Source organism: Engystomops pustulosus, chromosome 4 (assembly GCF_040894005.1).
Source record: "Engystomops pustulosus chromosome 4, aEngPut4.maternal, whole genome shotgun sequence".
In the NCBI taxonomy this organism is placed as follows: domain Eukaryota; kingdom Metazoa; phylum Chordata; class Amphibia; order Anura; family Leptodactylidae; genus Engystomops; species Engystomops pustulosus.
This window is the reverse complement of record NC_092414.1, coordinates 126,040,670-126,057,943: the sequence shown is the minus strand read 5'-3', so window position 1 is coordinate 126,057,943 and position 17,274 is coordinate 126,040,670. Positions and strand designations below refer to the sequence as shown.

General features: G+C 44.4%; 1 protein-coding gene across 7 annotated transcripts in view; it reads right to left on the bottom strand.

The window, feature by feature from the left end:
* Positions 1-442: 442 nt before the first annotated feature.
* Positions 443-17,274, bottom strand: part of UPF2 (UPF2 regulator of nonsense mediated mRNA decay) — a 73,691-nt gene continuing 56,859 nt past the window's right edge. For 6 of the 7 annotated variants that reach the window (XM_072147354.1, XM_072147353.1, XM_072147352.1 and 3 more), the window contains exons 17-22: positions 16,494-16,598; positions 15,826-15,924; positions 14,194-14,361; positions 12,563-12,704; positions 9,769-9,889; positions 443-1,001 (exon numbers count right to left, since the gene is read on the bottom strand). In XM_072147354.1, the coding sequence (XP_072003455.1) occupies positions 992-1,001; positions 9,769-9,889; positions 12,563-12,704; positions 14,194-14,361; positions 15,826-15,924; positions 16,494-16,598 (645 nt within the window). In that variant the 3' untranslated portion in view covers positions 443-991. Of the gene's footprint in view, positions 1,002-9,764; positions 9,890-12,562; positions 12,705-14,193; positions 14,362-15,825; positions 15,925-16,493; positions 16,599-17,274 lie in introns of those variants that run through there. The other variant, XM_072147355.1, reaches the window with a different exon arrangement.

The window sequence follows — 17,274 nt, the reverse complement described above, 5'->3', positions numbered from 1 at the left end:
TTGGAAATGGTACAACTTTACATGTTCCCAATGTGATTTTCCAACATGCAGAATTACCCAAAGGGGTAAAAGCAAGACATAAAAAGGAAATCTGTCAAAACAGCATTATGTGCTTTTTTTTACCAAATATATTTACAAGATAAACTGAAAAGAAGAAAGTGCCAAAAAAAAAACAGAGGGGAAAAAACCAAACTCCAAAGGAAATTAGAAAAAAAATAAATAAATCCCAAAACGTGTTTTATCCGCCTACCCCCCCCCCACACACACACACAATTATGTACCATGGCATACGCCACATCTTCATTTTTCGTCAGAAAGCCAGCACCCTGCTACGAATTTCAAAGAAGTGATGTGCGGAGACATTTCTAACTTTCAAATATAATGGGTAATGCTGCCTTTCCCATAGATTAATCAGACCAAATAAAGGATGCAACCGAGCAAGTGCCTTTTAACAAATAATTCAATGTATTCCTAAACACAAAAAAGCTGGAAATTGTAAACAAAATAATAGTTTTTAATTTTTTTTTTTTTTAGAGGTTCAGCTCTTTCCATTTCTAACGTTCACCACAACATGGCGTGCGTCAAAGTTCTCATCTTTTCTCTCCATTGGCGTTTATCAGCTGCCATTTGAAGTTCTTTGCCTGTTCTGCTCCAGAGACAACTTCTTGTTGATATCACACTATTTGCAAATCATTAAAAACAAATCGTTCTACAATAACGGTAATCCGGTTCACGCTCTCCCTGCAGTGTAAGGCCACTGTGATGTCTTATCAGCAAATAGTGCCACTCAGCTTGTGTATCGCTTGTCTAGGCTGGAAGCTTCTTCTGATCAGGTTGAAGTAGAAGTTGGTATTCCTGCCTCTCCTTATAACCAGCTCTGTTCCAGGTTTCTTTCCTGAACATGCTGCCATGTGCTGCTGATCTGACGCAATATTCGTAGGACTCCACTAACCATGTTGTCAGATGTAGGTTCAAATAGGCACTTGCTGGATCAACGTCTCCTGTTTAACAGAAGAAAATATCATAGTGAGTTTATGGTCAGCAAAAACTGCATATAATGTTATCTAAGGATATTCTTATGACAAGTATGCTTTCTACTGAAATCACAAGAACTTAACAACGAAAATTCTCAGAACAGGTCAAGGTCAGGATCTCATCAATCCCATCAATCAATCCCAAACATGTGAAGGAAATCCAGAGACCACCACAATTCTTCTACCCACTTTATTATATTACACAGTAATCTCAAGTAAATGGCCCTTAGTGTTATTTGTAATAAAAATAAATAAAAAGTACATAACATTCAGCATTCCCTCGTAACTCATTTTGAGTGCTTCTTGCTGCATGGATCCCTAACAAGGGGAAATACATTACCAGAAAAAATAAAATAAAACCAAAAGAAATTGCATTTGTTGTATAATACAACTGTGTATATTTTCATCACACTCCTATGTAAGAGGCCATGTAGTATAATAATAATTATGAGAAGAGACACTTAAAATGTGCTATGTTACTTAGAGATAATAAATGGAGGTGGCACGATTTTAGGTTGGAAGTCCAGGTGTACCCTGGCAATTCAGGAATATTGCAAGTGGTGGCAGATAAAACTCATACAACAGAATCCTAAGAGGCTGCTCAAAATAAATTAAAGTGAACATGTCAGGACGATTTGAGCACTAAACCACATACAGGTCCTTATAGACCTGTGGTTTTGTGTCTGAAATCACTTCATACCATTTCTCTATGTTACCAGTGCAGCTACTCCAGGTATACCGCACATTCATTTGTGTAGTCACAAGAAAGGTTGATAGGTCTCCCAGCCCAGTCTCCAAAACAAAAAGCACATACCAGGACATGAAGTGTTAAATAAAGCAACCCAGACATGGCTGTAGGTGATCATCAAACCAGAAGCATAATCCGTAGCTGAACCTTAGCAAGGAGGAGCTATAGAATAACCACCAGGCTGCCAGTACTGTATACATGCGTCTCATCGAACTCTCAGAAATAGAATCCATGGGGGAGGAGTTATCAATAGGCGGCTCCTTGGAACAGTTCTATGTCAGTCTTTGGAGCTCAACTGCTTGTCAGATTCATTAAAGTGGCTTTGGTCCTTTAATAAATGTCCTTATGATCTATGTGTGTCCAGGATTTTTCTTTCACAAAAGGCGCATAATGCAACAAAGAGTCGCAAGTCAACCAGTTAATCAGATGCAGGCACTGCGACTATGATAATCATCTTCTATTTGTTATCCATGGCTCCCCTCTAAAATCAACTTTTAAATATGCCAATGAGCCTGCAAGGCTACTGGGGTGGTTCACAGAGCGCCTCAATGTTGCAGATTCACAGGCTGTTACAGTGTGCAAAGAGCAATTTCCCCTCCCACCGTGTGCCAAAACTTCCTCAAGAAGTTTCAGAATTCTGCAAGAATATATTTTTTTTTTTTGTAGATAAGGTTGCCTGCGGAATTATAGAGCTTAAAGGTGTATTCCCATCTGGGCATTCACATTTACGGTAATTTAATTCATTTGCACAATATGTAAACATTTCTTCAATTGGATGCAATAAAAAAAAAAGTTCCTGTATGAAGATAATTTCTCATAAATGTAGTCACGTTGTCCCTTAGAAACGAGATAGCTTGAGGGGGCGTGGCCTGATGCCGGACTGAGGAGACGTGCGCCGCGGAGCTCCCGGGACCCGACACCCCATCTCCCTTCTAAGGCAGCCATCCCCCACCTGTACCTGTTCCCTCCAGCTCCGGGGTGCCCCACACGCTTGCCGCTGTCCTCCGGTCCCGATTTGGAGGCGGCTGCGGACTCCGCGCCGCTCCTCCGTACTTCGCCGCGGCCGACCACGTGACCCGCGCGGCGGCCCGCTCCTGGCTGCCCGGTGCTGCTACACCGATCGCCGGGGAAATCATCCTCCTCTCCGGCAGCCTGAGACGCCGTTCCCACTACCGGAGGCACCGTGACAGCGCTCCAGCTAGCACTGCATCCTGCTGGAGGCGCCATCCTGTGGACTCCCCTGCGCTGCCTGAGGCCTAGGCGCGCAGGGTTAACCCTGACACTGCTGGACCGATCCAGGACCAGGTAGGGAAGAAATTCCCCTGCTGCTGCCCACCTCTGCCCTGGGGACCCTAAGCTATACAGCCCAGCACTGAGTCCTCCATACTCCCAGTGATCCCCTGCTCCTGGGTTCTGTTTTATATTAACCCTTGCAGTGCCGCTGCAATACTTCACGTGGGTTTGGACTGTATCTCTGCTAACTACTGGACGCTAGGCTCCTTGATTGTTTATCACTGGCCCCCCCCTGCCCAGACGCCATGGGTAACCGGAGGAGGACGGCTAAAATGCTCAAAACAGCGTCCGGGGTGTCTGCGCCTCCATCGGATGATGAATCCGTCCATGAAGATCCTCCATTCCAGTCCCTGGAACCCCTGGATGCGCAGGAATGCTCCACATCCCAAGCCGTTCTTGCACAGATACAGACGAACGCTGCCAAAAAGTTAGGGAGATTCTCCCGCACACAGCCTTGCTCTCCTCAGGGGTCCCCAAACTCCTCTCCCTCCCTCTTTGAAGGCTCCCAGAGTCCGCCGCAGCTTGTAAGCTATGAAGAGGGTGTTGATCCGTCTGACGCGGCCACGGAGTTGGATCGGAAATTTGCAGAGGTGCTGGCGGCCATTAACGGATGCCAATCCAAACTGGTCACCAAGGTGGATGAGCTGCGACAGGACTTTGTTCTATTACGACATGATGTCCACAAAGCTAAAGAGCGAATTACTGAAACTGAACGCAGAATATCTGAGGTGGAGGATGTCCAGAGGCCTATGCGACACAGATCAGAGAGCTTCAGCGCCAAATGTCTGCTTCCATCGACAGAGCTGATGACCTCGAAAACCGCCTGCGACGGAACAACGTCAGAGTGATTGGCCTCCCCGAAAAAGTGGAGGGGTCTGACCCGGTATCCTTTTTTGAAAATTGGCTCAAAAATATGCTTCCTGCAGGTACCTTCTCCCCGTTCTTCACAGTGGAAAGGGCCCATCGTGTGCCATCCCGCCCTGGCCCCCCAGGGGGCAATCCAAGACCCTTCCTGGCCCGGCTGCTGCACTTTAGGGACAGGGACTCTATCCTCAGGGCTGTCCGTACCAAGGGAGAAATTCTCTATGCCAACAGCAGAGTGTCCTTCTACCCTGATTTCTCTGCATCCGTCAGGAAACAGCGAGCACAATTCACCGAGGTCCGTGCCCGTCTCCGTGACAAGGGGTATAAATACTCCATGATGTACCCTTCCAAGCTCCGAATTGTGGATGGCCAGAAGACTCGGTTCTTCACCTGCCCAACCGAAGCACTTCACTGGGCTGATGCAGCCCCTCGGGCTCCTGCTGGAAGGCCCGCACCTCCTGAGTGACTGGACTCATATATCCTTTTATCTGATATGCAATGACAGTGCTAGACTTAGTCCTGAATAGTTATCCAGGGGTCCCAAATCACTGTTACAGTTTTCTAATATTTGTTTACACTTTACGTGCCTCACAAATGTACCCTGTGATTGATTTGCGCTTTCTTCTTGGTCATCTTGACCAGTGCGCCATTTATGGCACTCCACTCTCTCCCTCCTCCCCTTCCCCTCCCTCCCCCCCCTCCCCCTTACTATTACCTCCCTGCGTCTTCCTCCTCCCCCCCCCCCCTCCCCTATTCCCTTTTGGTTCTCTCTAAATATGGCTGCCTAATAACCTCCTGATCATATATACATTAAGGGTTGAAGGTCCCGGGACAAATGGTGTAGGTTTGTCTTGAGTTAGGGACCACTGTTCTACTATTTGACTGTTATTGGGTATAGGTCTACACTACTGCTGTTAGGGTGTTAGACAGGGGGTTTGTATTCTTGGGATTGTTAGTACAGTTCTGTTATATTTGTTATGCTCACTGTTGTCTGTCTGTCTATGTCTCTGTGGTATGAAAGGATGAATGCTTGGTTGCTCACGTCTCCTTCCCCACACCCCTTTCCCTTCCGCTAAGATGTCTTCACTTAAGGTAATGAGTTGGAATGTGAGGGGACTTAATTCTAAATTCAAGAGGGCCCTGATGTTAGATGTCATTAAGCGTCAGGCCCCCCATATTGTATGTATCCAAGAGACACACCTTACGGGTCAGAAGGTCCTCTCTCTGAAGCGGGCCTGGGTGGCTAGAGGTTACCATTCCTCCTACTCTGTCTACGCTAGGGGAGTATCCATACTCATATCCAAAGCGCTTCCCATAGAGGTCATACAGGTAGCACCGGATCACTTTGGCCGTTATGTAGTCATACATTGTGCCTTGTGGGGCTTTACCTTTACTATTGCGTCTATTTATGTCCCCCCTCCCTTTGATCCAGCTGTATTGCACCTAATATCCAGTAAGCTGGCTGCTATGCCTCCAAGTCCGATACTCTGCATTGGTGACTTCAATGCTGTCCCTAACCCCTCCTTGGATCGTACAAGTGGTCTTGACACAGGCTCGGTCCGTCTGAATGAGTGGCTCACCTCTCTAGACCTCGCCGATGTTTGGCGTAGTAAACACCCTCAAGAGAGAATATTCATTCTATTCCTCTGTTCATAAGAGCTTCTCTCGGATTGACCTGGCCTTTGTCTCCCCTGATATGATGCAGCACGTTGACCAGGTATCCTATTGCCCGCGCAGTGCGTCAGACCACTCCGCCTTGCTCATCAGTTTCCTTATAGGCCCCCCCAGCGACTCCCGCTTATGGCGCCTGCACCCGGCTTGGCTCCTATCCCCAGCGGTCCAGAGTACTGTTAGGGCAGCGCATGGCGAGTTCTGGGATGTACACTCAACCCATCCTGATCCCCTTCTAGTCTGGGACTCGTACAAGTCCTCTGTGCGGGGGGCATTCATGTCGGGGGTAGCTGGCCATAGGAAGTCCTTAAATGCCCAGGAGGAAAGGCTGACGGCGGTACTGGTGACTGCAGAAAAGGACTATCTGGAGAAACCTACTCAGGGGAATAAAAAGACTTGGGCTCAGGCGCAGAGGAACCATCTAGCTGTGGTGAAGGAGCGCTCCAGTAAGCGCCTGCTAGCCAGGGAAGCGTCCATCTTTGAATTTGGAGATAAAAACGGGAAGCGTATTTATCGCGGGCTGAACGCCCCTGTGCTTCCGTTCCCTCTATTATTGATGGTAACGGAACATTGATCACAGAACCCCGGGCCATTAACATGGTATTTCATGAATACTATTCATCTCTTTACAGCTCCAGATTGTCCGCCTCTTCCGTCGAGATCTCCGGATTCCTTGACAGTCTTCCACTTTGGAGGCTCACACAGGCACAGTCATCGGAGCTTGATGCTCCGCTCTCGGCAGAGGAGGTGGAACTGGCCATCCAATCGTTGCCCCCCGGTAAGACACCTGGACTTGATGGGCTGGGAGGTGAGTGGTATAGGGATAACTGTGAGACTCTGGTCCCCCTTCTCCTCAGCCTGTACTCCGATGCGCTTGATAGCGGTTCCCTCCCCGACTCCATGCGAGAGGCCCTTATTGTAGTTCTTCCTAAGCCTGGCAAGGATCCCCTGCTTCCCGACTCGTACCGCCCAATTTCCCTCCTAAACTCAGATGTTAAAATACTAGCAAAAATTCTGGCAACAAGGCTTAACAAAGTAATACTATCATTGGTTCACCCGGACCAGACAGGCTTTATGCCTGGGAGGGGAACTGACATAAATATACAAAGACTACACCTGAACATTGCAGAGGCAGAGCGGTCTCCAGACCCTGGGTTTATATTATCCTTAGACAATTGTAAGGCATTTGATTCTGTGGAGTGGCCCTATTTGTGGACCCTTTTGCCTAGAATGGGTTTTAGCCCTCGATTTACAGCATTGGTTAAGCTACTGTATAACGATCCCAAGGCTAGGGTACGGACTAATCTTAACATCTCACCTACTCTCCCTATGGCCAGGGGCACTAGGCAGGGTTGCCCACTATCTCCCCTTCTCTTTGCACTCGCCATTGAACCCCTTGCTGTGGCGATCCGCCACTCTGAGGGCATTAAGGGCATAACTAGAGGTACTATTATTGAAAAGGTATCTCTCTATGCTGATGATACACTTGTATACCTTGGAGACGTAGGCCCCTCTCTGGAATCCCTTCTGTCCCTGATAGAACGTTATGGGGGGTTCTCAGGCCTTCGGGTTAACTGGGACAAATCGGCCCTCTTTCCCTTATCTGATGTAGGGGTACACTCCCTCCCCGTCCCAGTCCGGGTGGTGTCCACCTTTAAATATCTGGGAGTCCAGGTGTCACGCAAGGTCCAGGCATTTACGGAGTTAAACATTACACCCCTGATAGCTGCAACGGAATCGCGCCTAAAAGCCTGGTCCACTCTCCCCTTGTCTTTGTACGGGCGTATTAATATATTTAAAATGATTTTTCTCCCAAAATTTCTATACCTTTTTCACGCTTGTCCTATACTGCTTCCAAAGAGCCTGTTTAAACGCATAGACGGCATTCTCAGGTCCTTCTACTGGCAGAGTAGTGCCCCACGATTCAGTCTAGCGCTGCTTCAGGCTCCCAAGTCTAGGGGTGGACTGGCTGCCCCGGATCTGTATCTTTATTACCTGGCTTCCCAGCTAGTATATGCCCAGTGGTGGATAGATATAGACATGGGTAATGCAGCTACTGCACTGGCTGGTGCCCTGGTGGGTTCCTACGAGGCCCTTACAAACCTGCTGTACAGATACAAGTCCCCATCTGATACCCCACTTCCCCTACGTACGGTAGCGGTGTGCTGGCGTAGGGCGCAATCCCTGGTAGAAATAGGCAGCCCTCCCCCTCTCTCGCCTAGGACTCCATTGTGGCTCAATCCGTGGCTCTCTCACTTCCTCTCCCTCCCGGGCTGGACAATGTGGGGGGCGGCGGGGGTGAAATTTGTAGGTCAGCTCTTATCCCCGGAAGCAGAATTACTCAGCTTCAACGAGATAAGGGAGAGACATACGGTACCCAATACGGCTAGCTTCCATTACACGCAACTGCGACACGCATTCAAAGCCCAATTCGGCTCCTTCAGCCTGACAGTGAAATTCTCCAAACTAGAGACTCTGATGAGTACCCCGGACCTCCCTAAGCCACTCACTCAGTGCTATGCTCTTCTACAAGAGCAAAAGTCCAGACCGTTTGATAGAGCCTGTGAACGCTGGAGACAGGATATCCCTGACCTGTCAGATGATGACTGGAGGGAGGTCGAACTGTCCTACTTCACATCTGTAGTGAGTGCGAGGGACTTCCTGATCCAATCTAAATTCCTCCATCGAGTATATTTCACCCCTGCTAGACTATTCCGCATGGGAGCAATGCCCAATGACCTTTGCTTTCGCTGTCAGGCTGAAGTCGGATCCTTCCTGCATTGTGTCTGGTCCTGCCCTAGGGTCCATGTCTTCTGGTCCGAAGTGCTGGAGTTCCTAAACTTACACTTTGATTTCCCACGATTACTGTCTCCCTCTGTGTGTCTCCTCGGCATCATAAACGAAGTTGTCAATGGCCACTATGACAAAATTTTCTTTAGGTTTGTCCTATACTACGCCCGAAAAGTGGTGGTGATGACCTGGAAGGACCAGGAGCCCCCTCCATTAAAAAGATGGATACTACTCATTAATAGTGTCATTCCCCACTACCGGTCTCTGTATACCAACCGGAAGTGTCCCCAGAAGTTTGATCGCATCTGGTCCAGATGGTGCGCGACTCCCCATACAGCCTTATAATCACATGTGATATATACTCCTCTCCATGATGAAGGAGACTGAGCGTGATGGTATGTGTGTGTGTGTGTGTGACTGATTGTCTATGTGTCAATAGTTATTTGTGTTGTATCAAGATGTCTGGCTACAGTATCCTGCTGTTATCTACTGTGTAATATCCCTCAGTTAGTTTTGAAACGCAGTAAGAACCTGACTGTTACCATGGCTGTTGTATAATAATCCTGTATTGGGGGGAAGGAAATATGTAACAGACAATCTTGTTCTTCGGTTTTGTTTATTATGTTTGTATAAAAATTAAAAAAACTGCAAAAATAAATACTTTTAAAAAAAAAGAAACGAGATAGCTTCCTCGGAACGACCACCTCGCATTTAGGCAGCAGTGGCCAGACATGCTGTATTGACCCCTGCCTGACTACCAGGCTTCAGCAATCATTACCACAGGACAGCTGTGGGACATACAAAAACTTCTGCACATTACAAATATTACAAAATTTTGTTTCCTTGTGCAATCACTCCAGCAGAGGTGGTCGTATCCAAGGACACAGTCTTGTTTCTAAGGGACCATATTAGTACATTTATGGGAAATTATCTTCACAAAGGAACCTTTTCTTAGTAACATCTAATTGAAGAAATGTTTATATATGGCAGATTAAGAAAACTGAATGTGAATTCCCAGACCAGAATACCCCTTTAAGCTTGGACCCCTGCTTATTACCCACAGAGATCACAGCTGTTCAAAATCTTTTAGCAACATTGAGAGATTTCTGACCAGGGAAATAGTGCAAATCTCAGGATAAGTGCATTGATGTTAACTAGTGGTGGATGAAAATCTCTACATTTCCCTAGAAAACAGCAATAATATTCAACAGTACAATCTATACAAACAAGGTCTCCGGAAATTTTTACCTGGATTTTCCATGTAAAGAGAAAAGGAGAACAAGGGCCTGTATTTTCTTCATTTACAGTAAATGAATAACAGTTTCTGGCTAAAATAAAGCAGCTTCCAGAAGTTGATAACAATCTCACCTGCCACCTGTCTTGAAGATGAGATCTGCATTTGGTGCCCCTTTAGGATGCTGGTAACGTGGTCGACGGTCCCGGTTTGTATTTGCTGGAGCCGGACGTTGCGCCAGAGACTGAAGCATTTCTGCAGATGAAACAGGAGATAAAAGTTAAGTTTTATAAGTTTTTATTTATAAACAAAAAGAAACATTGCAATACCTAAGCGATATATATTGGACGCTGAGCTGATGCTGATTCAGCTTGCAATGGGAGCTGGGCCAGCATCATAAAACACGGGATGTCAGCTGAAACTAAAAGCCCCTCGCGCTGTCTTTAAGGGACACAGATAGTTTCTCTTTTAGCCCTGAGGTCCGGTCAGGGCTGTCTGCAGGTAGTGCCTGTAAGATCCAGTCTGACTGTGACTGAGCTAATACCCTGCAATACATCCGTATTGCAGGGTATTATCGTGAACAAGCAATCAGATGATTGCTTGTTCATGTCGCATGGTGGAAGAAATAAAAAAGGAAAAAAAAAAAAAGGAAAAATATAAATTAGCCTCAAATCCCCATTAACACACAAAATGACATAAATGTGAAAAAGGTCAAAATCATAACACAATCCCAGCACGTATAGTATTAACATGTCAGTAACAACCTGAAGAAAAAAAATAAATCACTATTGAACACACGTGTTGAACGCAGGGGAAAAAAAAAAAATCTGTTAAAAACCCACCAAAATTATGATTTTACCCATTTCATCCCACAAAAAATGTAATAAAAAGAAATTAAAAAAAACATATCTACCAAGAAAAAGAGGCTGAGCCCTAACAAGCATACTGGCTACATCTTGAAAGGGTTAATTAAATCATTAAAACAAAACAGCTTTGAATATAGAACAAATCCAGTTAGTCCATTTAGTCAATTAACCCCTTAGGTGACCAGTATATTTTGGACCGCGATTTCTAAACACTATTGTTTCTCCCTCATCTTTAAAAGTGTTAAGGAGGTCGCGCTGGTTTCGGTCGCCATCTTGACTACTGTCCGCCATCTTAGATACAGCGGCCATGTTCCCTGACCATTGTCAAGTTAAAGGACACCTGTCATCTGGTCTGTGTCACTAGTCCTGTCACCTCTACCTGTTGAAGCAGCTCACAAGGATCCCATCCCAGGCTTTATCTAGTTATTTCATACATTATTCATTGTAAAATCATCTATTTTTTATCATGTAAATGAGGCTGGTCACATGGTCAGAGGCAGTGATGTCACCACTGTTACCCCTCCCCTCCCTCCCCCTGCTCATGTCTGTATGTAATGTATAGTAAAGCATGGCTAGTGTGTGTGTGCTGCATCTGCTGACATGCTGCATCCTCCTAATATACAGGTGAGAGACAAAGACATCAGCTACACATGAATCTGACATGTTCTGCTGTAACATGGCTGCATCCTGGAGCTGTTGTATCTCTCCTAAACACACACACATGCACACACAGGCTGCAGGGGGTGTGGCCACCAGCACCAGGAAGCACATCATTATACAGCCTCACACCATTATACAGGCTGCCAGTCAAGCACTGGGGGTGTGGCTGTGCCTCCCACTCATGAATAGAGTGGACAGCTTGAATATGCTAATGCTTCATTGGACATTTCACAGGTCATTTGCATACAGCTTTAGGACCTCATTGCTTGGGTTTACAGGCATGTAGAGGGACAATGAAGGGATAGGGGCAATGCTCTCTAATGGAAGTTTATGAAAATATATTTAGTTTAGGGGGGTTATTTTGCATGACGGGTTCTCTTTAATGTCATGATTCAAACTTCATTTTATGCAACATGTTTGCTCGCCTGTCAGCTAATACCCTTTGACATTTAATGAGAAGCCAGTCTGTCCTCGATGCTGCATAATAATATGATTCTGGAGCCACTTATCATCTCCTTCTCAGCATTAGTATAAACAATATCTGTGTACAAGGTCTCTGAGAACTGAGCACAATTAATTCACTTTTTTCCCAGAATGTGCTGATGTCCAATAGCTTTGCAGTATACTATTCACACCCCTTTGTGGTACACAGAATTTATTGGGGAACTTTTATTAACCCTTAAGTGTTTTTTTTCCATGTATACCGAGTGTTCTCTCAGTAAAAGTGTGGAGACCACTAGAAGATAAACAATAGGAAAGTGATGCCAACTCAAACAACTGTCTGATAGACTGCGTGCCACTAACAATGCAACCATTCCACTCGGAGAGGAATAAGAGGAGGTCTACATGGGGTTTAAAACACATTTTTCATGACCCACTGGGGTATGGGAGGAGATTAGAGGGCTTGCATGAGCGAAGCCCCTAAGTAAAGTGAAGATGTTAATGCTTCAATGCCAATTGAAGCTTAAAGAGGTCCTGTCACCTATAAATTGGGCACTAGGAGCTGCTTACTAAACTTGTTTAAGCACCGAGCACAATTTATGGGTGACAGGTCCTCTTCAAAGAGAATAGACAGCGCTGGTATTAGGCCCATTAGGTAACTTAAATCAGGGATATAATCCATTCCAACATGAAGTACTAAAAATCCAGGAGCCAGAGGAAAAGCCCATCAACATGCTTAGCTGAAAGTCTGCTTTAAACCAATGTAAAAAAAAAAAAAAAAAAAAAAAAAAAGGTTGTCCCGATGACAAATTCTCCTATATTAGGGCTCTTTCACACTGGCATTGTTTTGACATCTGTGGTTCAGCGGATTACACGGATGCCTTACTGAGCCATTGTTTTGAATGGGAGTTTTCACACACACCAATGTGAATCTGCGCCTAGCATGACCAATAGTCCGTACCTTGATAATCCTCCTGCTCCTGACGTTCATTGATGTCTAGGGTAAGCTTCTTCATCCTCATTCGTTCTTCCTGCTCTGCCTGCTGCTGATTCCAGTGATTTGCAGCTAGTTGAGACGACATGGGCACATTGAGAATCTTAAACTGTGGGGGGAAAAAAAAAATTACAAAATTAAATTCTCTAACCACCCTGCATTCCTGCAGAATGACAAATGTTGCCGTGTTAAAATGCACATTATACAGCAAATACAAATTTTGCCTCAGAGGGCCATGTGCTCTTGTCTGAAGGTTGGGATTAATGTGACAAGGGATTTATTTTCTCCCAAAATCACTGTTCCTGCCAAGGAAAAACCAACACAGAAGTGAGCAGACAATCGCCTTAAGTTTTGGACCAGAGAACACTGAAGCATGGCGTTTTTCCTGCTGTAATCCCTTCCATATCCTAAACTATTCAAGTTCTGTTACATGAAGGAGTTTCCGTTTTAGTAAATACTTGGTGGAAAAGATAATCCTTCATGTAAAGAGTCTTTATTTGCCGTGACTGCAGATACCAGATTGCCGTTTCTTTTTCTGTAATACAATACTCTGAACATCTTATCCACCACTGATTTAGGAGTCAGGAAATGAAACGCTCTCTAAGCTTCATTCCAATGGACCCAACATTATTATTACAGTATTTTAGTTGCAATTTTTCTTCAGTTTAGAAGTTTGAAGAAATTAGACTGGAAGATTAAAAAAATAAATAAATAAAGAAGTTCGGCAAGTATCTTAAAGCACCCCAGCAAAAGGGGAGAACATAGATAAAGGAGCCATGTTCTCAAGCTGTACAAAGAAGTTAAGAAAATGTTCAGTAACATCCACATATTTTCTAAACAGAAATCTTATTGCAATGGACTACGTTATGGCTTACTTTATCCACCTCGAATTCTGCAGTATGGGAATTTTTACAAGTGGATTTATTTAGCTATGGATGAGGCTTTTATACTGCACAGTGCTATAGGAACTTTTTCATGTTTTAATATGGATACTGAAATACTTCCTTATTGTATAACATATAAAAATTCAAGTTATTAAAATTCCATTCTAAACATTAAAGGGATTTCTGGATGGAGATTGGCATCAGTTGTGGTCTGAGACTCAATGGAGGATGCTGTGTTCGTGGTAGTATTTAGCATCAGAAAACTTTGTAAGCAGAAAAAAAAAATTGTATCGTTTTAAAATATATACCGTATTTTTCGGACTATAAGGCGCACAAAAAATCCTTTGATTTTCTCAGAAATCAAAGGTGCGCCTTATAGTGCAGTGTGCCATATATATGAACCGTACTTACAGACAACAGTTGCCTTGAACAGTGCACAGGTCTGCCACCTGCTGGTCATTCATCCTTATAATAAGGTGCGCCTTATATATGAACCTAAACGTTTTAGCAGGCATTAATTGATGGTGCCCCTTATACTATGGTACGCCTTATAGTCCGAAAAATACTGTATTTTTTTTTTTTTTTATATTTTGGGTTTAGGTTTAGATTCTGATTTGGCCTACTAATACTTCTGTCCAAAATACTGCATTGTGAAGCTTGCCTGAGGTTTGGAGAAACCTTTTAAAGTCTGATGATATGTGACATAAAACGTACCTGCTGTTTGTTGCCTCTTCTGGTTAACATAACAAATGGCATTGTATCTCCACACTCCGTTTCTCCCTCGCCGCTTCCCAATGTCTGTCCTTTCTTTAGTTGACTCTTCAGATGTAGGGGAATCGCAACATCTAATTGATGCACCTTCACAGACTCTCCAGTACGCTGCTAAAATTATGTAGAGGAAACAAGATCATATTTAACAGGATATAATATGCATGCAAGACCTTGAGCTGTCTTCTTTTAGAGCTGTGCACCAGTACAGTACTTTGTACAAACTGTCCTCAGGAATTTGTATATCTAAGTGCACAGACACAAAAGCTATATGAAAGCTGCAAGAGCCCAGGAGAGACTGTTCTTATAATAATATTCTTTAATGTATAGAGCGCCATCATATTCTACAGCGCTTTACAAATCATAGGGGACATATACAAACAAAATAACACACTACAGAGTAAAAACCTAGTCATATGGAACAATAGGAGTGAGGGCCCTGCTCTACTCCAATGGCCATTCAGCGTTAAAGAAGTTTGTCCTAAGGACTGCGGTGACCCCCCATTGATCATGAGAGCGAGACCGTACCTCTGGCACTCCTATAGAATAGAACTCAGTCTGCCACACCACCCATTAAAGAGAATGGGATCTCCGCTCTCTGGATCACAAAGGTCTCAGCAGTCAGACCCTCCCCAATCACCTTGCTTTCCCCCATTCTGTGCATGCATTCAGCAGTGGAACCTAAACTTGGGACAATCCCTTCATCACTGTTTGCATCCCTTAGACCAGTGATGGCGAACCTTTTAGCAGCCGAGTGCCCAAACTGCAACCCAACCCCCCCCCTTATTTATTGCGAGGTGCCAACCAAAAATTAATGCAGTAACTTATTGCTCCCTGCTCCTCAACAACCTTCGATCATATTGGCCTTCTGAGGACAAGATGGAAAATATGCATCATTTTAGCTTCTTTTCAGTGTCCCTCTGTACACAGAGAATCATAGGGCCAGCAGGAGGTCCTCCAAAGATAATTTGCCCCTATCTACTCATTCTCCCTCTTCCTACAGCCCCAAGTAGCGGAGTAAGTATCACTTTCATATATGACTGAAAACAGCATCTTTTATGTTGCTTGGAACTGCAGCAAGATTCTTTGAGTCCTGTCTGGTGTGCTGGGGCGATGGCCCGAGTGCCCACAAAAAGGGCTCTGAGTACCGCCTCTGGCACCAGTGCCATAGGTTTGCCACCACTGCCTTAGACTCTTTAGATCTCAGTCAATACGGACATCTGCATATGGAATGGATGAAAAAAAAAGGGGGTTCATCCTAAAATGTTTGATAAACTGTATGGTGGATGAGACGCGCAGTTTGGAACCTTTGTGCTGTTAAAACCAGTATGGGGGAGAGGGGAGATGGCTCTCAATGTTATAGTATAGGTTTTTTTAACATGGAAAATTTGGAGTTTAATAAAAATGAATTAGATTAAAAAAATAATCTGTATGACGCATGTCATTAAAAAGGCAAAAGGAAATATTTCTTGAAAGTTATATCACTCAAAAGGAATACCAGGAAACATTTGAAAAAACCACATCCAACACAGATACAATATAATGCTTGGTGGAAATATTTGTCATTTAGCCACATACCTGAAGATTTTCCAGCATCATCTTATCAAGAGCCTGAATAAAGTCTTCATCCTCTGCACAAGCTACATGTTTGATCCCACCTCCTTTAATCATCACCTCCTGTAAAAAATCAAAAGCAACGTTTAACAGTCTCTGAAAGATTGGAATTCAGTTGAAGACTAAAAGAACGCACAATCATTCCACTCATCCAGACTTGTGACAGAACAGCCATTTGTTGGAATGATAAAAAAAACAAAACTACACTACACTGATCAAAGTACTTTAGGGAATGAAGACATTCTGAAGAATGCATGTGAAATCTGTTCATAGTGTGGAGTAATTTCTCAGGATTTAACCCATAGTGCAGAGGTACAAAACCTTTAGCATTCCAGACGTTTTTGAGACTACAATTCTTATCATGCATACTTATTTGGCCATCATCAAAGCTACCCTAGACACCATATGGGAGTTGTGATTTTACAAAGCAGGAATGTGTATGTTCAGCTAAACTCAAATTCACAATCACAATTGTCTTAACAAGACATCACACAAGATGGGATACATAGGGGAGATGTGCCAATGTTATATAAATAATACAGATAGCTAAATATTATATACTGTATAAGCTTTAGTAAGGGTTTTAATAATACATGTTCTTCTACAATAGGATATACAAAATGGCTGCTTACAGCATTTTCTTCATCGGTCTCATTTTCCTTGTTAGAATCAGTCATATAATCTGTGTTTTCCTCCTCCTCCTCCTCCCTTTCTTCTTCTTCATTTTCTGAAGCATCCTAAAATAGAAGAGTACATTTTACTCTGCCGAACAAGAAGGCAAATATATTGTGACATGGGAGTGCCTAGGTTTGGTTTATATTGGTGTCCTTATTCTATACTTATATCATATTTTATTTACCGTATAAACACGAGTATAAGCTGACACAAATATAAGCAGAGGCTCCAAATTTTGCCACAAAAAATTGGGAAAACCTATTGAGTGTGATCCTGTGGTGGGAAATGAATTGATCACAGCCAGTATATAGCCAGCCATCGCCCTGCCCCCCTAGTATATAGCCAGCCATCCCCCTGCCCCCCTAGTATATATAGCCAGCCATCCCCCTGCCCCCCCTAGTATATATAGCCAGCCATCCCCCTGCCCCTTTAGTATATATAGCCAGCCATCCCCCTGCCCCTTTAGTATATATAGCCAGCCATCCCCCTGCCCCCCTAGTATATATAGCCAGCCATCCCCCTGCCCCCCTAGTATATATAGCCAGCCATTCCCCTGCCCCCCTAGTATATATAGCCAGCCATTCCCCTGCCCCCCTAGTATATATAGCCAGCCATTCCCCTGCCCCCCTAGTATATATAGCCAGCCATTCCCCTGCCCCCCTAGTATATATAGCCAGCCATTCCCCTGCCCCCCTAGTATATATAGCCAGCCATCTCCCTGCCCCCCTAGTATATATA